This window comes from Artemia sp. Qi Xiang Cuo, chromosome 14 (genome assembly GCF_049724085.1).
Source record: "Artemia sp. Qi Xiang Cuo chromosome 14, ASM4972408v1, whole genome shotgun sequence".
Lineage (NCBI taxonomy): Eukaryota > Metazoa > Arthropoda > Branchiopoda > Anostraca > Artemiidae > Artemia > Artemia sp. Qi Xiang Cuo.
The window spans coordinates 19110777-19135742 of NC_142807.1; the positions used below are offsets into that span (position 1 = coordinate 19110777).

The window sequence follows — 24966 nt, forward strand, 5'->3', positions numbered from 1 at the left end:
GGTTTTAACTGTTTTAACGGCTTTAACTTTTTTTTAACAGTTTTAACTGTCGTAACCTTTTTAACTGTTTTAACGGTTTTAACTTTTTTAACGGTTTTAACTGTTTTAACGGTTTTTTAAAGGTTTTAACCGTTAAGCGGACAGCAAATCTTTGTACTTTCATTCCCTTGGTACTTTGAATGTTAAATTAAATATTATTAAATTTTTTTATTAAAAATAGTATATTAAATATATAATATTATCAAAATTATCAAAACAATGTAAATATTATCAAAAAATATTATTAAAAATTGAATATTAATATAAGCATCTTAGAGTAAACATTAAATATTTATTTTATATTTCAGGAAGATTCACCTGTGAGCCAATCATTTTTCGAGAATAGGATATATTGGATTAGTCAAGGGAGCAACACTCTTTCCCATGTACCATTATACACTAAAGCAATTGTGAGGCAACCTCTCCCCTTTCATAATTGCATCTGGAAATTTACCATTATTGTACTTGTTAGACCTTACCCACTTTACCATGTTTACAAATTTGTAGACCTTATCGGAGGAATAAAGGTTGAAGCCTTGTATAGATTGGGTGGAAGAAGAGCTTACGCAGCTTTTGTTGTTTACACACTAGAATATTTCGGTTTTAGCCCACATTTTCTTTGTAGTTCAGATATAACTCATCAGTTATTGCCGTTCTTAGGAATTCACCCCCCCCCCGCCCATCCAGAAATAAATTTATGTGTCTGTTCCTAATTAGAGCCCTTATTAAGCTTTCACCTATCGAAGATATCCTTTCTTGACTTTTTTAATCTCTTTAAAAAGATTCAAGATTCGTTTAATAAAAACCATTTTTGTAATTCTGATCTAGGAAGAGGTTACGCAGCTGTGTTGGCCTCAGGCAGCTCGGTGCTGCAGTAAATTGTTGGCAAAATTAGTAGTGAGAAACCAAAGCAAAAGGAGAAGAGAAATGATTGCTTACTTGAACAAGCTCTTGGAGTTCTTTCTTCACGTTTTCTAATCCACCAATATCATTCCATGTAACGTTAGGTACTTCCACAACTGTCTCGCGCAATGCACTTGGAGTAGACTTGCCCATTGCATGCTATAATTAAATAACCATCATAATTAATGGTACGGCTATATCGTCTTCAGGTCGAAACCTGAGCTAGAAATCTTATATGAAATGCACATGTACATGTAATCAAAGTACTCATCTGTAGTTCTGAGGCTACATTTTTCTGCCTGACCATCTTCACCCTGACCAGTCGATAAAAAACAATAGACTTGAAAAGTATAGACCAACCCACAAAATTACACTTCCGATACATTGTTAACAAGGTAAAGAGGTAATTGATAAAATAAGAATGACTTACACATCAGGTCAACCAGTTTATCATACCCTAATACAAGAGGACAATGCACCAAATCCTATTATTAGCATACAAAAAACTATTAGCATTATCTAGAGATGTTTCCTTTTCCACACCAACTTTTTTTTATTTGCCTCTGAACTCACTATTCTCTACATACCTCTAAAAACCCCCCTCTCTCTCTCTAGCTTTCTTACATGCGCAAGTGCGTATAAAGAGTATACGTACTAAAGTATTTCGGCCTTACCTCACTTTTTTTAGTTGATATAACTCACCAGTTATTGCAGTTTTTAGGAATCTAACCCACCCTCCGGAAATAGATTTCTGTGTCTGTCCCGGATTAGAACCCTTTTTAAGCTTACACCTATTGAAGATATACTTTCCTGACTTTTTTAACCTCTTTAAAAAGATTCAAGATTCATTCAATAAAATCAGCCTTTATAATTTATCCATAATATGTTAGGGAGTCTGAATACTCCACCCCCCCCCCCCCGGATTTTGTCCAAATTGCAGAAAAAAAAGAAAATTGCATACACAAATTTTGATTTTTTTTTTGTAAAGCCCCCTGCACAAAAAATACCACCCCTCCCCCAACAAAAATCCTGGATGCGGCCCTGACTGAAACTAAATTATGCTATTTTTTACAACATCAATAAAATGCAAGGTGAACAAATTACGAATGATTAAATGCACCGACACAAAAGGAACAAAAGAGTTCGTAGAATGATTGGTACGGCCTCTCAACGGTTTGATTTTATTTCTGTTTCAATTCGTATCTGCGCTCACGGAGAGAGGACGTTTTTAGCGACTTGATAGGGGATTCATAAGACACATAATTTGCACCGAGTATGATTTTTGCAGCACGTTTCTGCACAGTTTCAATGTCGCAACTAAGATACTCTGGATTATGGGATATGCGTACTTAGGTAATGACCGTACATAACAGAGATATGTCAGTTTGAGTTGCACTGTAGTAAGACCCACAAATTCACTCACAAACAAACTTAAAAGAAACTCAAACTTCTATTACAGCAAATAACTTTTCTTTTAGGCTACAGACATAACCGGATGACACACTATTAAAAGGGGGTCAAATCCATCTTCTTGAATTCTCTAAAAATTTATGCCCCAAAAATTGGTTGTTTGAACGGTCACTTTTGTTTCAAAAGAAAATTACAAAGTTAAGTTTCGTTAATCAATGCAACTTATCCCATAGATTTTTTTTTTAATTTCCAAAAATATGACTTTTTATAATAGTCGTTTTTCCCCGTTGTCTCACTTATCTGCTGATGTAAACGTTCGATAGAAAGTGTTTAAAGAATATTTATTTCAAGACCCTTTAAAGAGACTGATGGTCATACATACGATACCGAGAGCACGTTACTACTTGAGATAAAACGGGAACATCTTATATGCATATCCTTCTTATTGACGTTTCCTCCGTCACACAAAACACGTTACTACTTGTGATAAGACGGGAACATCTTATATGCATATACTTCTTATTGGCGTTTCCTCGATCGCACAAAACACGTTACTACTTGCGATAAGACGGGAACATCTTATATGCATATCCTTCTTATTGGCGTTTCCTCCATCGCACAAAACACGTTACTACTTGCGATAAGACGGGAACACCTTATAAGCATATCCTTCTTATTGGCGTTTCCTCCATCGCACAAAACACGGTTTTTTTTTATCTCCCATGGGTAATCAGTATGTGTAAAAGAACAAGATGCCAAGATCCATGACCAATGACAACCAATATTGTTCAGTGCATTGGGTTTAATTCTTATCTTGACCCACACAGTTCAGCAGGTGCCGAATGGCCTTAAAAAAATATCTGATGCTCTAATAGCAACAGCGAACCAAATCCATTTGACGTTGCTTTGTTTATTTGTCTTCAATTGATTCTATGAGTCTATGCAACATAAATCTAAAACTTCAAAACGTCTAAAACTTCAAATCTAAAACTGCTTTGTTTATTTGTCTTCAATTGATTCTATGAGTATATGCAACATAAATATAAAACTTCAAATCTAAAACTGCTTTGTTTATTTGTCTTCAATTGATTCTATGAGTCTATGCAACATAAATCTAAAACTTCAAATCTAAAACTGCTTTGTTTATTTGTCTTCAATTGATTCTATGAGTCTATACAACATATCTAAAAACTTAAAACTTGGGCGATTAATCTAAAAACTTCATTTGACGTCAGCTTTGTTTATTTGTCTTCAATTGATTTTATGAGGCTATGCAACACATCTAAAAACTTGGGAATAAACCGGAAAAAATTGTTCAAAACTTTTTAAGTAAAAAATTTGAGTTGTCAAAAACACATTGCATTCATTTTCAGCATTTTAAGGACTAAACAACAAACAAATTTCCCACTGTTTTGATTAATTGGAACTGATTGAATTAAATTAATTATTTAAATTAATGAAATAAATTTTCCCATGTTTCGCCAAAAATTAGTTAACTGATTCTGTCATTAGGTTGTGATTTGATAAATTATCAAATTAAAAACTAGTTACCCAATACTCTCATTAGCTTGTGATTTGATAAATTGTAAATTAATCAAATTAATGAATTATTAAAATATTTAAATTAACTACTGATAAACTGAATTTTCAAATGATTAATTAAAAACCAGTTTCCTGATGCTTTGATTAGCTTATGATTTGATCCATCTCAGTTTCTAAGTATACTTATGTCAACTGGTGAGGACATAGTTTATCAATAAAATGATATAATGGAGAGCTGATAATAACGGAGAAAAAGTTGAATGGAAATTACCCTGAAATTCTCCATTGTCACAGCCAATGAATCAAGAACTTCAGCATCGATGATGTCCTCTTCTAGATCGATCAGGTCCATCTTTTCTCTAATCTGCTGCAATGCAGCTTCTGAACAGAGGGCTGCCAAGTCTGCACCAACATGGCCATGAGTTTCAGCCGCAACCTAAAATGTAAGGGATCAATTGGCACTGAAATCTCGCATTAACAAAGAACATCTTTTCCAACAAGGTTTTTTGCATTATATTACCGTATGAAAAAACATTCAGAGAAGATATCGGATCAGCGAGAAATAAAGTTATCAGTGGGACATCTGCACTACATCAGCAGCAGTGATTCAAAGGAGGAAAACACACTTTGTGCACACATTGTGACTTCTAGTAAGTTAATAACTTAGTAAGTTTAGTAGTTAGAAAAGTATAACTTTTGTGGCTCTTATAAGGGGGTGGAGGTGGTATGTCAGAGGTTATAAAATCAAAAATTGATTTTTGGGCTAAGATCCTCAAAATTTCAGTTAGCTTACAGATAAATAAAGAAACAGGTGATATTTTCTTTCTAATCTCCTATCATTCCACGGAATATCTTGGAACAAAGTCTGCAATATTGGTTCTGCAGTGATAGCTCCCTTTTTATTGGAGAAATTGAGTTAGAGAACTAGGGAAGCTTCACAAGGAACGAGAAATTACATTGAATTTATCCTCTACAAAGATGGTGGTAACTTATACGGGAGTGGGGATGACACATCATGGGTTATATCCTGAAGAATGCATCTTTAGGCCCAAATCTTCAAAATTTCCGTTAGCTTCCAGATAAATATAGAAAGAGAGGGTGGTATATTCTTCCAAATCTCCTATCATTCTAAGGAATATTTTAGGGCTAAGTCTTGATATGGGTGCTGCAATGACAACTCCCTTTTTAAAGGAGAACTAGGAAAGCTTCACAAGATAAGGAAAGAGCAATGACACTGAATTTATACTTAACAGAGAAGAAAATCTCATAAGGGTATGGAACGGGAATGTTAGAGGTAGTACTTTTGGGCCCACATCTTCAAAATTTCAGTTAACTTTCAGAGTAAATATGGAAAGAGAAGGCGATACTTTTTTACTAATCCCCAATCATTCAAGAAATATTTTGGGACTTAGTCTGTAATATCGGTGCTTTAGAATGACAGTTTCTTTTTTATTGCAAAACTACAGCTAGAGAACTAGGAAAGCTTCATAAGATAAGGAATGAGCAATGACGTTAAACTTTTTTTTCAACGAAAATTGTGGTGGCCCTAAAAAGGGTGTGGAGGGGGTGTTTTTCTTTTATTTAATTTCTTTTGAGCTGAATGAATTTATAGACTCAACTTTGTATAAAAAAATAACATAACAATAATACCTACCAACGCAGAACAGAGCTCGTAATTGATGGGGGTAACATAAAATAAAAACCAAATTAAGCAACATGATAAGACAAAAGAATAAATAAAAACATACCAGAAGAATAGAAAACAAAAGGTTAGAAGAAAGAAAAAAGAGCATTTAATACCAGACAAGAAGTGCACAGGAGGTGACAAAAAAAGAAAGAAAAAAAAAGAAGAAGATTTAACTAAGGATATTAATAAAACACTATCCAAATTCAGTCTATATCGCTCTGGCGAAACGAAAAGGAGAAGTTTTTAGCATTCGCATACTGATAGAGGCTTGAAATTACCTAAGTTTCAAAATCCATATTCTTGATAGTAGGGTAAAACATTGAAGAGGCTAGAACACCATATTCATCAGCATGCGGATCATCTTGAATTTCACTCAATAGTCGACTATTTAAATACAAAAATAATGTACATTCAAAAAAAAGAAGAAACATTTAAATTTCAACAATTTACCAGAAGATTATCAGCTTAATTTGCGCCTATAATCACTCAAATCTAAAATACTTGAATGTTTCCTATTGCTATTTAAAAGAAACCATTGGGATCTTTCAAGCAACGCCACAAAAATTCTCCAGTAGCAATTAGTAGGCCTAGTCTTCGAGATTGGGAAATAGCATATTGATGCTGCTTCTCCATAGAAAACAATTATTCCCATATTCGATGAATAACTGGGTCATTCAAGATCTTTATAATAAATACAAAATGAAAAGTCTGGGAAGAGGCCAAACTTACTGCCTTGACTTTCTTAAAAAATAAACAATCATAAAATACTAAGTATTATATTTCAATATAATTTAATGTTAAGTATATATTTATAATCATAAGCCATAAAGTATTAATTGCCAATTTCAAATCAAACCCTCTACCTTGGGTAACCTCCTGTATATAAATATATTATTCATATATAGGCTACAAAAAATTACCTGCTCCAAATCGACATCATCAGCCAGTTTCATATTCTTAGTATGAATTCGCAGAATTTCAAGACGTCCTGTTGTATCTGGAATTCCAATGTCTACTTCTCGGTGAAAACGTCCAAATCGTCTTAAAGCCGGATCGATAGAATTCGGCCTATTAGTTGCCGCCATTACAATGACATGTGCACGTTGCTTCAAACCGTCCATCAAGGTCAAAAGCTGGGAAACTATGCGACGTTCTACTTCACCATGAGTCTAAAACAAAAATCTAGTAAAATATATCCATAGTATTAAATGGTGGGGAGAGGGGATGCCTTCTGAATACAGGTAGCGTTTTCCCCTTGTTAGGAACATAAAACACTTCCTAAAATCTGATCGTTTCCCATTCGCGTTTAGGTATCCATGAGATAATAGGCTACTTATGCCCATTATCTATCCTATTACTCAAAAGCAGCTCAAGAGCAACGTCGCTTGGGCACTTAGCTTAATAGGCATCAGAACATCTCTCACTACTTTCAGAGCAATCTAGGAATAACATTAAATACAGAACAGATATGGAAATTTAGGATTCTGCCTGTACCCAGAAGGAGGGGGTCTTGGAACCAACACGCAAATTAAGGTAACTTTTTCATTTTCCTAATTTTTCACATGATCTATTTTTAACCATTTGTTTTCTTTATACAGGTTCGGGCTTTAATACAGTTGGTTTTATGTTTTATAAAGGAAAAAGACTAGAGGCAAAGTACATATGAGATATGAGTACATATGAGATTATTCGAAATATTATTGTTGTTCTTTAGCAAAAGTTCTCTTTTTTCCTTTTGCTGAAGAACATTTTTCAACTTTTTCTATTATTTTAGTTTATTTTATGCCGTTTACTCCCGTTCAAGGAACTTTTTCGTGTTCCTAATTTTTCACAGATTTCGCTAAGTTTTGAGTATTTTCTAAATTTACCAAAGGGTGCGTCCAACTGTGTTGGCCATGGATGCCTCGCTGTTGCAGTGAGTTGTAATCAGTATCAGTAACGTTTATTTTTCTAAATTATATTCATACATTATAAAATTTATATTTTCCCAAAAACTGGAAACATGATTATTACCAACCATACCAGTTATAACCGAAAATCGCAGTATATACTTTTTTCGGTTCTTAAAGCAAGAGTGTCAGTTGCAAATATTTTCTCTTTTATTTAAAAAAAAGAAAGAAAAAGAAATACCATACAAAGTAATAGGAAAAGTGAAATTTCTTTAGAACAGATGAAATTTACAATGTTTTATTGGCACAGCTGCATTTAGTAAAAAACAAAAAACGAGAAAAAAAAAATCATATTTAGGAAGAACAACCCCATTTGCGAGACCAACAATACCGAGGGGATGGTCAGAGTATTAAACCAATAAAATTATATGAATAATAACATACAAAATTAAAACAAAGTCTAAGATTAAAAACAAATATATAAAGAGAAAGAAGAGAGGATATTAGATAGGATTAATGCTTTCGATAATCTTTCATTAACGATGGTAACAATTTCCGTTCTAAAAAAATGTATCTAAGACACGCTCTTACAAATATATATATATATATATATATATATATATATATATATATATATATATATATATATATATATATATATATATATATATATATATATATATATATATATATATATATATATATATATATATATATATATATATATATATATATATATATATATATATATATATATATATATATATATATATATATATATATATATATATATATATTCTTTAAAATACAATAAATTATTTTCAAATAATGTAAATATAATTAAATAATATTTAATTATATAATCAAATAAATTATTTTAAAGAGACGAATGAGACATTCATAATGTCTGAACCATAAATAAGACATCTTCACCCTTAACAGTAGTAAGTTCCTTTAATACAACTTACATTTAATTCAATTATATAATTAAACTAATTCTTTTAAATTAAATAAAATTTAATACGTCTTTTTTACAAGGTAACCACAAAATAATTTACTGTAATTAACTTGAAGACAGACTGCTAATCTTAGCAAATATCTTTATTTCCGTGTGCAGTTGCTAAACATATTCCCGGAAATTGTAACCGTGACCTTCTTGAGATCTGGACATCGGTTTTCTCGAGGTGTTCTTTGAAGCAAATGATCACCCGAGTAAGCACATTTGAAATCCCCCTACAACTTTCCTTATAATGTCATCAAGTACAGGGAAAGTGTTTTTCTACTTACACCGCCACTGACAGACATGCCACTAGAACGTCAACAGGGAGAGGAGCAGAAGGGCAGGTAAGAAATATAATATAATCATAAGACACAAATACTCCTTACTATACTTTTATTTGAAGAAAGACTTGCATTAATTTAGTTTCTGATCCTTTTTAAGGTCATTGGGGAATATTCATGTTTGGAAAATACCCCCCCCCCCCGGGAAATTTTATCCCCCAGAAATTCCCCATGGAGAATTTCTCCTGGTGATAATTCCCCCTTGGGAATTTCTCCAGTGGAACCCCCCCCCCCCCAATTTAATTGAACATTTGACTTACCTTTTCTCGTTTAGGAGCAATAGAATCTAGCTCATCAATGAAAATAATAGCCGGTGAATTTTTCTCAGCCTCTTCAAAGGCCTTTCTTAGATTTGATTCGGATTCACCTGCCATTTTTGACATAATTTCAGGCCCATTGATCAAGTAAAAAAAGGCTCCCGTCTCGTTGGCAACAGCTCTGGCTATCAATGTTTTACCAGTACCTAGAGTATTGATGTCATTTAAATTTGTTGATTAAAAAAATAAAATAAATTCTGAGTGACTTTCATTTTTTTTGGGAGAACGGGTGGTGAGAGACAACTGTCCCTCCTTAGATACTGAAAAACACATTTTTTATGTTCATTAAAAAATATATAAAAATCTTCGTCCCTCCCCAGCCTAGACCAAGCCTCCATTTCTGAGAATTCGAGTCGCAAGAGGGTATCACTAGACCGCAAATATGGGCAGATTTCCATTGAAAAAGCAGAGATGATTTAGGCTTCTCGCGGAAAGAACGTACTTGGTTGCCAATATGGGCATTCTGCCGCAAGTATTAGCCGTCAGCTTAATATAAATGTGGACCCAAGCAGTTAAAACACCTGAGACATTGAAGTTTTATTCCCAAGTAAAATATATATTAGGATTTGAATATTATCTTAAACTACGATTACTGGCGGAGACATTAAGGACTTGGTTTCGAATCCGAGCGAATTGCCTGTCACTAAAAAATAGAGGATTACTCTTGCCCCAGATGTAACCTAGGTATTGATGATGTGGCCCATATTCTCACCGAGTGCCAGCAACTTTCTCTTTTAAGGGGAAAGTATTTTGAGGGTAGTAAATTGGAGTTCCTGGGGATCCTGCAGACGACTGTAAAAAGGACAATCAGGCAGTTATGTAAATACGTAAACGAAGCATTGACATCAACGAGTGAAACTTGATATTTTTTATTTATTTTTTTTGCTGGGGGGGGGGGGAGAAATAACATAATTATGTTATTTTTCTTGTGGAGTGTATTTAAGAATACTGTGTTGTATGGCCTAATTTTTTTTTGCATATATTAAATTTATTATTATTATATTATTATAAAAAAAGGCGGTAGATATCAATATATAGTGCAATTACAAAGCTTTGCTTAGCAATACTTGGCGTCTATAGTATTCAGAGGTCCTTCTTTTAGAATCAGCAATAAACAGTTATTTATATAGCATATGAATTTAAAACATGGATATATTATGATAAAAAGTATGAATACATTAAATATGAACAGACTTAAAGATGTCTTATATTAAAAAGGCCCTTTAGTAAGATTATTCTTAGGATAAGGCTTCTGTTTATCTAGAAGATATACCTAAGCTACTTACACCACTCTTCCATGCTATCTAATTACTGGAAAAGGATTCCAACACCCACCCCCCCCCATCAAAGAAATAATTTTTTACTAATTATATACGGGACATTAAATGAAGGCACCCGTAACGCATCTGCTGTACTCGTTGAATCTATTACTTTCTCGAGACAATCGGCCAAAATTAATATTGATAATTCAAAGTAGGGACTTTAATTACGATATTTGTACTGGTTAATTTTAATAGGCTCCACGACTGAAAAAAGCTGACTCAGTAAAATAGAAAAAACCTAATGATTCATAAAAGAGCCGGAATAATATACAATCGTAAAGAATAAAAACCAAGCGCTGTAAATTCTCAGTTTAAAATGACTTATTACCCATCGTTACTTTCACTATTTACAATACAGGTGGTTATACTTGAATTTTTAATTCAAAATATAAAAGTTTTTACCAATGCTCTTAAGAACAAATGATGATATCGGCAGAATTTTATCAATGTAACATAGCAGCTAATAAATTATAATATATTATATTTATAAATTTAAATTATAATTATAATAAATTAAATTACATTAAATTACATTACAATTAAATTAAATTGCATATTTATATTATATTGAATTATAATAAATTATATTATTACATGAGATATTACTACATATTATTACAACATCCCCTCGAAAACTACACTGTCATATTAAACTATTCCACAATATTAAAAAAAAAGTAGCAATAAATCGATCATAAATAGATTTTTCCGAGTTTGGATCAATCAATAAGGGTTTTATTCAAATTATACAAACCAATACGTCAACCACCAGAAGCGAACTTGTTTAGGCTAAACAATCAGTCAAAACAAAACCCCCTAATATTTACGTTGCAATTAATCAACAACAAAAAAAAAAAAAAGTAGTAAAAAAGAGACAGTAAACACATTAAAAACCATTAAAAACAATTAAAAATAAACTTTATCTCGGTACCATACTCTAAATGAAAAGAAAAAGTGATCATTCGATCATGTGATCGAAATAATATAGGCACTAAAACACAGATTTTACCTCACTGATAAAACATACTACATTTTCATCATTATGTTTTCATAATTATTCACTTGGAAAACTATTAAAATACATTTGCCCGAAATGACGAATGGAGAAAAATGATCTTCGAGTAACATCACAAGCGAGTCTTATCAAAGGCAGCCCAGTGCTGCCTAAATAAAGAGCGAAGGCTCTATTTATTACATAATTTTTTTTTTCATCAAGGAACATTGCGTGGAAGGAGTTGCGAAGAAACTTAGGAGACTCATTCAATCGGAAATTAAAAGTTCTTATGCCCTTTTTATGTCAAAAAATTATTGGAGAACAGGAAGCTTTCCCTTCCCCCAAAGTCACCCGATGAAAATTTTGAGATGACTCTTCATGTCAGTGTAGTAGAAAGGTCCAATAACCAGGCCTTTGGGGACGACGATCTCTCTACAACCCTTGGGGCGAATGCTGTAAGTTATGCAATTCACCCATTATTGACATTTCTTATTGGGAGAAAGGGGGGGGGGGTGACAGAGAATAGCCGTGGTAAGGTTGCCATTTTTGACCCTTGGCGTCAAAAAAGACAAAGGGTATAAAATTAAGCTAAATGAAAACACATTATTTGCCTGCAGGTTTTTAAAAGGGAGTACCTCAGGAACAGATTAGAGAATTGAGTTGGAACTTTCAGGGAATGATCAATTGACCAAAAGGCAGTAAGTGCACACTGGTACTACTGCTACTACGGCGGAAATTTCTGGTCTATAAGAATGCTTGAAATTTATTTTGCAATCCTCTAGACAAGAGAAAGGTAGACAAATATTTTTGTTTCATTTATATCTTTATCTTAAAAACCCGAAATCAGCCTATCCTGAGGTGGCTATCGATAAAAAAAAAAATCTTTTTCCAATAGTAAGAAACTCGGCAGATTGCTTGCATGCCCCCCCTCCCCCCCCAAAAAAGAAAAAATATTAAGGTATTGGATATGTGTTCAAAATCAGGAACATCTGAAATTAATATTTTAACCTTAAAAAAAAATATTCATATGAAAGTTTATCGCAAAATATTATTTGATAAAAAAAAGTTTATAGTTAGTCTAAAGAATACACCATTTAAGAACTAGCATGCCAGGGTGGTTGGTCCTCTTTGACCTTCCAAATGCTGGCCCTATCTACATTACCAAGTAGAACTAATTACCAGGTGGACCATAAAGGAGAATTCCTCTGGGTGGTTTCACGCCAATAGCCTTGAACAACTGAGGGTGGCGCAGTGGCAGCTCCACCATTTCTTTGATCTGGGCGAGTTGTTTTCTTACACCGCCAATGTCATCATAGCCAATGGCATTCAGTGCCTCTTCCTCCTCCTCACGTTTGATTGGCGTGCCTTTAAAGAAAAATTACAGTTACAAAGTAAAGACCAAACCTACAGACAAACACAACAAGGGCATGCTTTCGACAAAGGCCCTTTCTAATTGAGGGCGATGGCCGGCGTTTACCCCCCCTGAAAAATACCCCCCACCGTGGAAAATAAGGCTTTCCAAATTTGAGAATTTTATTTTGAGTTTTATTTTTTAATTTCCGTAGGGGGAATAAATTTTGGAACTTGTGTATTATGCGCCACTCACTCAAGTTTACGCTGTGTAAAATTCGAGAACACAACGGTTTTTTCTTAGTTTCTTCGTTACTATATAAATAAATTTGCGCTATAGGTTTGCACATTAGGGGGGGGGGGAGGGGGTAAACATAGCGGGTCTGCATGCAAAATGTGTTTGGTACAATTATTCTGCATATCTAAAGTAACGAAGAAACTAACAAAAAAAAAAAAAAAAAAAAAAACGGCGTGTTCACGAAATTTACACAGCGTAAACTTGAGTGGGTGGCGCATAATAAACAAGTACCAAAATTCCTTCCCCCTACGGAAATAAAAAAAAGTAAATCTTAAATAAAATTCTCAAATTTAGAAAGCCTTATTTTCGGTGGGGGGGGGGAGGGCCTTCTCATTGACTCCCGACTGCTGACTGTAGGGTATTTCACCTTTAAAGGAAATATACGATTATAAAATAAAAACTGGAGCAACTGGATAATGCAACAAGGATGTTCTTGGGACCAGACCCACGGAATTTCCAACTGAAACCTGCTTAACAGTTTTAGGGGTCTGCCACCTTAAAAAGAAAATTAAAGTTATAAATTAAAACCGAAGCTACAAGCTAATACAGCAAAGGCATGCTTTCGACAATGACCATGGGGCTTTCTAATTGAGCCCCAATTGCTGGCTGTAAGGTCTGTTAACTTTAAATGAAAATGACACTTATAAAACAAAAACCGTAGCTACAACAAGAATGTTCTTGGGAGTAGGACCCAGGGAATCTCCAACCGAGACCTGCTTACTGGATTTAGGGGTCTACCATCTTCAAAGGAAAACTGAAGTTATAAAGTAAAAACGGAAGCTGCGAGGTAATACAACAAGGGCATGCTTTCTAATCGAGCCCCGATCGCTGGCTGAAGGGTATATCACTTTTAAAGGAAAATTACGATTATAAAACAAATACTGGAATAACTGGCTAATACAATCAGGGGCATTATTTCGACTAAAACCCTGGGGCTCTCTAACTGAGCCTTGATTGCTCCCTGTAGGTTCTACAACCTTTAAAGAAAAATTACAATTATAAAGTAAAAACCGAAGCTACAAGCTAATGCAAGAGAGAGGTTCTTTGGCCTATGGCCCTGGGGCTTTCTGATCTAGCCCTTATTCCCAGTTTGAAGGGTCTATCGCCTGAAAAGAAATTATAATTATAAAAAGCAAAGGTACAACAAGGAGGTTCTTTGGACATGGTCCTAGGCTTTCTAATTGAACCCTGACTGCTAGTTTCAGGGGTATTACCACAAGGTCTTAGTTCTTGGGTTGTAGTCTGAATAAATACAAAACACAGTTTTTTCTCCTCAGACCTATTAACTCCCCCGATAAAGAAAGACGAAATACACCACTTTTCTTATGATTGTGAGGAACGCCGTCCAATAATAGATGATGTATTGCTTAAAAACCAAACAATATTTAACATGGGGAAAGATTAATAACTATATATATATATATATATATATATATATATATATATATATATATATATATATATATATATATAGTATACATGTATATATATAGTATACATGTAGCATATACATTATTATTGTAGTATATATGTAGCATGTGTATTAACTACATATTATTATGGTAACCGTCGGTTACCGGTAACCGAATACGATTACCGTGCGAATCATGATATCCAAGGAAAGCCAAGAATTCTTATTAGTCTTCTTAAATTCTTTATTTTTATTCTACATAAAAATTCTTATCTTTATCGTACACTTCTTTGGCAATTTTAATACTTTTTTGGGAGTCTCAAAATGCACAACCTCTTTATCAAAAAACGATTCTGTGAGTAACATTAACGTAGTCCATTATAAAGACAAAGTTAAGAGATCTCGAAGTCTGGTTTCTCTATGAACACATTTTGAATGGTCTAAAGGGTCCCATGATCTTTCTGCGCTACTTACACAAACGTTAGAGTGCGTTCTGCACTCTTTCAAAATCTAAGTGGCACCATCAGTCAAAAGTACAAAAGTACATATGAGCCTTTTAAAAGTACACATAAGCAATTTCATTTTTAAATTGAAATAGTTATTTTTCGAGTTTTTTTTTTTTTTTGAATAATAAAAATGTGTTCTTAAGCAATGTTTGAACTTTATCAACCCCGTAAGTTGAATAAGTAAAACCCCTCCCCCTCATTTCCTTTTTTAACTATTTATTATATAAAGTTTATCTTAAAAATTCTTTGACATACTATTTTTGTATTCTACATCTTCATATTTTTCCTTTATTTCAACATTGATCATTGTATGTATTTGACGCCTTGATGTGTAGTGACATATTACGTTTTAATTAGGTTTTACAGTTCTTTCTAGTTTCTGTTTTATGCTTAACATTCGATTAAATTCGGTTTTCTTAGAGCTTGTGATAGTCTTTCAAAATTATTTATTATCTTCATTATCTTCGTTATCTCGGTATTAATTTGAAGTGATGTTTTTAATTTTTACCTTTTTTTTGTATAAATTTCACCCCCAATGAAAAGTCTTCTGACCCCACAGATATTCCACATCACACACATGCGCACAAAAACAAAAAACAGAGGAAGCGAGAAAGAGTAAACCGAGCCTCACCTTCACAATGGATTAGCGTATCTGGAGCAACGATGCAATAGGGACTTGGGTCGGTGTCTACTACTTTAAATTCAACTGCCCTCATTCCTCCTCTAACTATAAAAATATCGCCTTTCATAACTGGTCTGTAGGCTTCCAAGAAATATGGCTTAAGGTAGACATCAAAAAGCGAACTGTAAAAAAAGTTAATGATCCGCTAAGGAATGGTGCGAATACTAGAGAAGAAAAACAGAGTGTTCAATTGCAAGCTAACAACATTCTTAGACAAACTTTTATGGACAAGTCAACTTCGTCCATAAAGCACAAGGACACTAACAATTAAATCTGATTATAAAAATTGGTTAAGTGGATACTCACGCAACCTTATGAATCTTAAAAAAGTAGAAACCCTCAGAAAATCAATTTTTAATACAAAAGACGTTCAATGCAAGTGTGCAGTTTTAACACTTGGCGGGTGTCAAGTTTGAAAAAAAAACACGAGTGAAAAATCGGCAGAAAATGAGCGAAAAAAGATATCATTATAAAGCTCTAGAAAGTTTAACTTTCCTGACTGCTGTAGCAAAAGACTAAGACTGTCGTTAATTGACAATAAGCTGGGTAAAAAAAGGTAAGCATTAATAAAAGGTAATATAAAAGGTAAGCAATATTTATTAAGATTCTTCAAGATTAAACACTTCAAATTATCAGTTAACTGACCTACCCACAGCAGAATATTTTTAAGAAGACTAATTAGGCTCTCCTATTTTGTAGCATTTATTCCTTTATTTGACTACTGAAATATAAATAGAAACCTTTTCTTTTGATTCGAAAAATTTCACCTTTACCTTTCTAACTTGATTTTGACGCAAATTTCTTCTGCTTTGTAAATTAGTTTTTTTTATCCTCTTCTTCGTCTTTTTCAAGCACTGTACTTAAGCACTGAGGACGGTTTGGCGGAGGTCCTTACCCAAATATCTGCTTTTGTCCTTTCACCTCAGTTTTCCCACTGGCTAAAATCACCCTATTTTTCTTGGTTTTGCTTTTTAATTATATTCTTTTATATTTTCTCGCTTTTTTTGTCAAATGTTAATTTTGACATATTCCCACTAGCCTGTATCTCTTCGATAGCAAACGGTTGTAGCGCCGAACTGATTGTTGAAATACTCGACTATAAGATGTAGGCAAATTGGGCGGTACAGTCCTCCAGTTCGACTTTTCTTGTAAACGGGAAGTTTTCGCTTATTTCTTTTCATGATACAGTGTACCAAGGAGGAGAAACTTTACATAATGAAAAATACTGTAATTGTATCACAACCGAAAGAAAAATCGTAAAAAATCCTGGCTCTCAGGTATGAACCGACCAAAGATTGAGCAAAGGGGTGAATTTTTTTTTCATTTTGATGTCCTTGGTATTGCAAGACTTGAAAGGGCATTTTCACAAAAGTACTCATTCTTTTCTAATTGGTTAGCATTCCGTTAAGCTGTATTATTTTAAACGTGGTGGAAGATCTTGAAATGTGGGGAACCAAAGTACATACTTTCAAAACAAATTTTGAAAGTTTGGAGCATACAATAACGTCATGCTAATAGAGTGAATATTTCAGAATAAGGGAGGGGTGAGGGTAAACCAAAAGCAACATTGAAAATGTAATTAAAAAAGTATCTTCAATGTAACAAACATAAGAGAGTAAAATATGTCATTGCAATAGAAAGAGCACATTAACTAAAACGATAAACATGTTTTTTACAGTAGGGAATAAATTGGTGTCCCCAAAATTCTAGAGCCCCGCTTTTTCAAGAAGCTAAAAAATAGCCTAATGGTGAAACTAAAGAACTAAGAAACTAAAAAATTATATATTGTGTATTCATATGGTGTTGTTTGTAAAAATTTTGGTAATATGAAGATGTATGCATTGTATAAGGATGTAATAACCTTAATCTGCCTGAGCAGTATTATTCATAATGAGCGAGTAGGAAATATGGCAAAATTAATCAATGCGTTCATAGTGAACGCAATAACAGGGGTTTGGCCCCTATTCGGCAGAAATAACTTTTGTCGATTTTTTTTCCTTATTTTTACAGGGATGTAGAACAGTCAAGGGGTGAATTGCCGCGGCCCCAATTCATTACAATACTTTTCATATGCAAAAATTTGCTCAAAATATTTAATTGTCTCTTTTTTTAATTTATAATCGAAATATATTTTTATTTTATAAAGATTTTTCGGCCATGAAGAAATTTATCCGTGGGCTTGAGTCTTGGCTCTCAAAGACCCAGTCTACTAAACAGGTAGTTTATAACGAAACATACATAACATTATAACATAACATAACATCAAAACATACATAATGTTTCCCTCTTAGTTCTTGATAAAAAATATAAAAAATATAACTTTTCTTCTTTTTGGCGTTCTCACTTTACGGACGTCGAATCAAATGACCTTGATCGCTTTTTTCATATCCTATTTATAATTATAGGATAGCCGTCTAATTTTTTAGAGTACCAATCGCAACGAAGATAGAATCTGACTTTTTGAATTCCTTATATAGAATTATATAGACTTTTTGAATAATAGAATTATATAGACTTTTTGAATTCCTTTTATAGAATTATATAGACTTTTTGAATTCCTTATATAGACTTTTTGAATTCCTTATATAGAAGCACACACAACCATGTATATATCCAAAATTAGAAAAAAATGGAATTCTATTTTTAAAGATAAGGACGTTTTTGCTAGTAAAGGGCACCAAATGTACAGAAGAAAAACCCGTGAAGGTGTTGTTACCACTGGGAATCAACACATTGCCACTGTTATCATCATCACTGTCTATTAAAAGGATTTTATCCCTATTTGAACTTTTATTTATTGCCAATGTTTGAATTTTTATGGACGAAAAGCGTTATTGAATAATTTTCACAATTCAATGTGGCGATTCAATGTGGCAACAGACAGAATTGTGGCACTGCCCTAAAAACTTTCACAATTTTAAACCAACCAGAAGAAAAATCTTCAAAATTGCAATTTTCGGGTATGAATAGACTAAAGATAGTCCAAGGAGCAAAATAACGTATATAATTTGATGTCCATGGTACTTAATATAATATTAAAAGTAGAATGGGGGGTACCAGCCCCACGAGGACAATACCCCTTCGAATCCCGATCCGGACACTTTTTTTTTAAAACTCCCACGAGGACCACGTGGTTTATGGTCCTAATATGGGCATAGAGTCCCTAGGGGAAATGGATTTCTGGGAAATTGATTGCGTAATCAAAGTGTGTCAATGACCTAAATTTCCAAAGGTGTTGTTGTTGTTGTTGTTGTAAGTGCACGCTCTCAGCGAATGTCAAGGTCAATGTTGTTGTTGTTGTAAGTGCACGCTCTCAGCGAATATTATGATCCAGAAATAGTATTTGTTGTTGTTTCCGAGGCAAATGTTGTTATTGAGTCATTAATCAAATTGTTTCCGGGCAAGGTTAATTAATGTCTGACAGATGACGTCAAGTTAATTAAAGTCTTTGATGTATTTCCAAAGAGTATGTTTCCGAGGCAAAGTTTAGATCACACATGACAGATGATGTCATGATTGATTGATTGACATGAAAGGGGAATTAATTTGTTGTTTCTAAAGAGAATTGATTTGACACGAAAGGGAATTAATTTGATGTTTCTAAAGAGAACTGTCTCCAAGCGAATGTTTGGATCTTAGCGATGAAGAAATTGATTCACGAAAGGGTTTCCAAATAATTTCAAATGTGTCAGCGCAGGGATGGCAAAAACAAAAGGAACACGCTGTAATTACGTTTAGGGATTATTTGGGCGAAACCGTTTTTGACATTTTATTGAATTATTTCGTCGAAACAGTTAGAGACATTTTAAAAGATGATTTTAGAAAAGGTTTTAGAAGAGGATTTGAGGTTGAAACTCTGGTCGTTATAATACACAAGTTCCATTTGAACAGTGTTGTGAGGTCCTCTACCCCAACCCCAAAGGGTTCCAATCCCCCTACCCCAACCCCGAAGGAAGCCCCCGGTGCTCAAAGGTCCCCCAAGCTCCCAAAGGGCCCCCGGACCCCCAAAGGCCCTCCCCCGGTCCCCAAAGGTCCCCCAGGCTCCCAAAGGGCCCCCGGACCCCCAAAGGCCCATCGGGCTCCCAAAAGACCACCGGGCTCCCAAAGGGCCCCCCGGACCCCCAAAGGTCCTCCCCCGGTCCCCAAAGGTCCACCGGGCTCCCACTGGACCAATCGGCCCTCAAGTACCCCCCAACCTTCCAAAGGCCCTCCCCCGACCCCAAAAGGCCCACCGGGCTCCCAAACGATCAGCCGGCTCCCACAGGGTCCCCCCGACCCCCCCACTCCCGCACCTCGTCCTCCCAGGCTCCCCTCGCCCCAAACGGCCCCCCCAGACCCCCCCAGGACCCCCAGCACCCCAAAGGCCCCGGAGCTCCCATTTTTTAAGACTTTTTATGGCTTTATTATATCTTTTCAGAACCAGTTCTTTTCATAATGTCCATCCTAAACCCATTTTACAAGTTGAAGTTCCCATCCTTTTCACCCACAACTTTACTTTACAGCTTTTTTGAATGCCCAACACCAAGCAATACTTTTCAAAAGGCATTTCAGAACAAGTTCTTTTCTTAGTGATCGTCCTAAACCCATTTTACAAATTGAAGTACCCATCCTTTTCACCCGCAACTTAGTTATAGGTAAGAGTTTGAAGTTTCACCTTAGAGACCTAGCTTAGAGTTTTAGTTTGGTTTAGTTTTATTTAAATGTTTAGAGTTTTTTTTAGCTTAGAGTCTTAGCTTAGAGTTTTATTCAGAGTTCTAGTTTATTTTAGTTACAGTTCAGAATTTATAGTTTTAGCTTAGAGTCATAGCTTATAATTTTACTTAAAGTTGTAGTTTGGTTAAGTTTTAGTTAAGAGTTTCGACTTTTAGCTTAGAGTCTTAGCTTAGAGTTTTAGTTAGAGTTCTAGTTTAGTTTAGTTTTAGTTAAGAGTTTAGAGTTTTACCATATAGTCTTAGCCTAGAGTTTTAGTTAGAGTTGAAGTTTAGTTGAGTTACAGTTAAGAATTTAGAGTTTTAGATTAGAGTCATAGCTTAGAGTTTCACATAAAGTTGTAGTTTGGTTAAGTTTTAGTTAAGAGTTTCGAGTTTTAGCTTAGAGTCTTAGCTTAGAGTTTTTAGTTAAGAGTTTAGAGTTTTTAGCTTAGAGTTTTAGCTTAGAGTTTTATTCAGAGTTCTAGTTTAGTTTAGTTACAGTTCAGAATTTAGAGTTTTAGCTTAGAGTCATAGCTTATAATTTTACTTAAAGTTGTAGTTTGGTTAAGATTTAGTTAAGAGTTTCGACTTTTAGCTTAGAGTCTTAGCTTAGAGTTTTTGTTAGAGATCTAGTTTAGTTTAGTTTTAGTTAAGAGTTTAGAGTTTTACCTTAGAGTCTTAGCATAGAGTTTTAGTTTAGTTTAGTTTTAGTTAAGAGTTTGGTGTTTTACCTTAGAGTCATAGCTTAGAGTTTTAGTTAGAGTTGAAGTTTAGTTTAGTAATAGTTAGGAGTTTAGAGTTTTAGCTTAGAGTCTTAGTTTAGAGTTTTTGTTAGAGTTCTAGTTTAGTTTAGATATAGTTAAGAGTTTGGAGTTTTACCTTAGAGTCTTAGCTTAGAGTTCTAGTTTAGTTTAGTTTTAGTTAAGAGTTTAGAATTTTAGCTTAGAGTCTTAGCTTAGAGTTTTTGTTAGAGTTCTAGTTTAGTTTAGTTTTAGTTAAGAGTTTATAGTTTTTATATTATATTATTAGCATATTTTTTGTATAATTTATAGTTTAGTTTAGTAATAGTTAAGAGTTTAGAGTTTTATCTTAGAGTCTTAGCTTAGAGTTTTTGTTATAGTTTAAGTTTAGTTTAGTTATAGTTACGAATTTAGAGTTTAGCTTAAGAGTCATAGCTTAGAGTTTTTGTTTGAGTTCTAGTTTAGTTTAGTTTTAGTTAAGAGTTTAGAGTTTTTTAGCTTAGAGTCATAGATTAGAGTTTTAGCTAGAGTTCTAGTTTAGTTTAGTTTTAGTTAAGAGTTTAGAATTTTACCTTAGTCTTAGCTTAGTGTTTTTGTTAGAGTTCTAGTTTAGCTTAGTTTTATTTAATAGTTTAGAGTTTTTAGCTTGGAGTCTTAGCTTAGAGTTTTTGTTGAAGTTCTAGTTTAGTTTAGTTTTAGTTAAGAGTTTATAGTTTTAGCTTAGAATATTAGCTTAGAGTTTAACTCTTAACTCTAAACTCTTAACTAAAAATAAACTAAACTAAAACTCTCATATAATACTCTAATAAAAAACTATAAACTATTAAATATTAATAAACTAAACTTCAACTTTAACAAAAAATCTAAGCTAAGACTCTAAGCTAAAACTCTAAATTCTTAACTATAACTAAACTAAACTAGAACTCTAACTAAAACTCTAAGCTATAACTATAAGCTAAAAACTCTAAACTCTTAACTAAAACTAAACTAAACTAGAACTCTAAAAAAAACTCTAAGCTAAGACTCTAAGCTAAAATTCTAAACTCATAACTAAAACTAAACTAAACTAGAACTCTAACAAAAACTATAAACTAAGACTATAAGGTAAAACACTAAACTCTTATCTAAAACTAAACAAAATTATAACTCTAACAAAAACTCTAAGCTAAGACTCTAAGCTAAAAAACTCTAAACTCTTAACTAAAACTAAACTAAAACTCTAAGCTAAGTCTCTAAGGTAAAACTCCAAACTCTTAAGTAAACTAAACTAGAACTCTAACAAAAACTCTAAACTAAGACTCTAAGCTAAAACTCTAAACTCCTAACTATTACTAAACTAAACTTCAACTCTAACAAAAACTATAAGCTAAGACTCTAAGCTAAAAAACTCTAAACTATTAACTAAAACTAAAATAAACTAAAACTTCAACAAAAAATCTAAGCTAAGACTCTAAGATAAAAACTCTAAACTCTTAACTAAAACTAAAATAAACCAGAACTCTAACAAAAACTCTAAGCTAATACTCTAAGCTAAAAACTCTAAACTCTTAACTAAAACTATACTCAACTAGAACTCTAACTGAAACTCTAAACTAAGACTCTAAGGTAAAACACCAAACTCTTAACTAAAACTAAACTAAACTAGAACTCTAACAAAAACTCTAAGCTAAGACTCTAAGCTAAAAAACTCTAAACTCTTAACTAAAACTAAACTAAACTAAAACTCTAAGCTAATTCTCTATGGTAAAACTCCAAACTCTTAAATATATATAAACTAAACTAGAAATCAAAACTAAAATAAACTAGAACTCTAACAAAAACTATAAGCTAAGACTCTAAGCTAAAATTCTAAACTCTTAACTAAAACTAAACTAAACTAGAACTCTAACTAAAACTCTAAGCTAAGACTCTAAGCTAAAAAACTCTAAACTCTAAACTAAAAGTAAACTAGACTAGAACTCTAACTGAAACTCAAAGGTAAAACATCAAATTCTTAACTAACATTAAACTAAACTTCAACTCTAACAAAAACTGTAAGCTAAGACTCTAAGCTAAAACTCTAAACTATTAACTAAAACTAAACTAAACTAGAACTTCAACAAAAACTCTAAGCTAAAAACTCTAAACTCTTAACTAAAACTTAACCAAACTATAACTTTAAGTAAAACTCTAAGCTATGACTCTAAGCTAAAACTCTAAATTCTGAACTGTAACTAAAACTAAACTAAACTACAACTCTAAGCTAAGACTCTATGGTAAACTCTAAACTCTTAACTAAAACTATACTAAACTAGAACTCTAACTGAAACTCAAAGGTAAAAAATCAAACTCTTAACTAAAATTAAACTAAACTAGAACTCTAACAAAAAAAAACTCTAAACTCTTAACTAAAACTAAACTAAACTTCAACTCTAACAAAAACTCTAAGCTAAGACTCTAAGCTAAAACTCTAAACTAAAACAAAACTATACTAGAACTTCAACATAAACTCTAAGCTAAGACTCTAAGTTAAAAACACTAAACTCTTAACTAAAACTAAAATAAACTAGAACTCTAACAAAAACTCTAAGCTGAGACTCTAAGCTAAAACTCTAAACTCTTAAGTAAAAGTAAACTAAACTAGAACTCTAAGACAAGACTCTAAGGTACAACACCAAACTCTTAACTAAAACTAAACTAAACTAAACTAGAACTCTAACTGAAACTCAAAGGTAAACTAAACTAGAACTCTAACAAAAAAAAAACTCTAAGCTAAGACTCTAAGCTAAAACTCGAAACTCTTAACTAAAACTTAGCCAAACTAAAACTTTAAGAAAAACTCTAAGGTATGACTCTAAACTAAAACTCTAAATTCTGAACTGTAACTAAACTAAACTTCAACTCTAACTAAAACTCTAATCTAAGACTCTAAGGTAAAACTCTAAACTTTTAACTAAAACTAAACCAAACTAAAACTTTAAGATATGACTCTAAGATAAAAATCTAAACTCTAAACTAAATCTTAATCAAACTATAAAATTAAGTAAAATTCTAAGTTATGACTCTAAGCTAAAACTCTAAATTCTGAACTGTAACTAAACTAAATTAGAATTCTGAATAAAACTCTAAGCTAAAACTCTAAGCTAAAAACTCTAAATTCTGAACTAAAAATAAACTAAACTACAACTCTAACAAAAACTATAAGCTAATACTCTAAGATAAAAAAAAACTAAACTTTTAAATAAAAATAAACCAAACTAAAACTTCAAGCTAAGACTCTAAGCTAAAAACTATAAACTCTTAACTAAAAGTAAACTAAACTAGAACTCTAACTGAAACTCAAAGGTAAAACATCAAATTCATAACTAAAATTAAACTAAACTTCAGCTCTAACAAAAACTCTAAGCTAAAACTCGAAACTCTTAACTAAAACTTAACCAAACTACAACTTTAAGTAAAATTATAAGCTATGACTCTAAGCTAAAACTCTAAATTCTGAACTGTAGCTAAAATAAACTAAATTAGAACTATGAATAAAACTATAAGGTACGACTCTAATATAAAAACTCTAAATTAATAAATAAAACTAAACTAAACTAGAACTCTAATAAAAACTCTAATCTAATAGTATAATCTAAAAAAAAAACTCTAAGATTCTAACTAAAACTAAACAAAACTAAAACTTTAAGCTAAGACTCTAAGCTAAAAACTCAAAACTCTTAACTAAAACTAAACTAAACTATAACTATAAAAAAAAATCTAAGCTAAGAGTCTGAGCTAAAAAAAAAAACCTCTAAACTTTTAAATAAAACTAAACCAATCTAAAACTCTAAGCTTAGTCTCTAAGGTGAAACTTCAAACTCTT

At 32.8% G+C, this 24966-nt stretch overlaps 1 protein-coding gene across 1 annotated transcript in view; it reads right to left on the reverse strand.

The window, feature by feature from the left end:
* Positions 1-24966, reverse strand: part of LOC148944237 (transitional endoplasmic reticulum ATPase-like) — a 106153-nt gene that overhangs the window by 18631 nt on the left and 62556 nt on the right. Inside the window, exons 4-9 of the mRNA XM_089100506.1 lie at positions 15641-15813; positions 12624-12809; positions 9072-9274; positions 6502-6750; positions 4166-4330; positions 979-1101 (exon numbers count right to left, since the gene is read on the reverse strand). Coding sequence (XP_088956632.1) covers positions 979-1101; positions 4166-4330; positions 6502-6750; positions 9072-9274; positions 12624-12809; positions 15641-15813 — 1099 coding nt within the window. The remainder of the gene's footprint in view (positions 1-978; positions 1102-4165; positions 4331-6501; positions 6751-9071; positions 9275-12623; positions 12810-15640; positions 15814-24966) is intronic.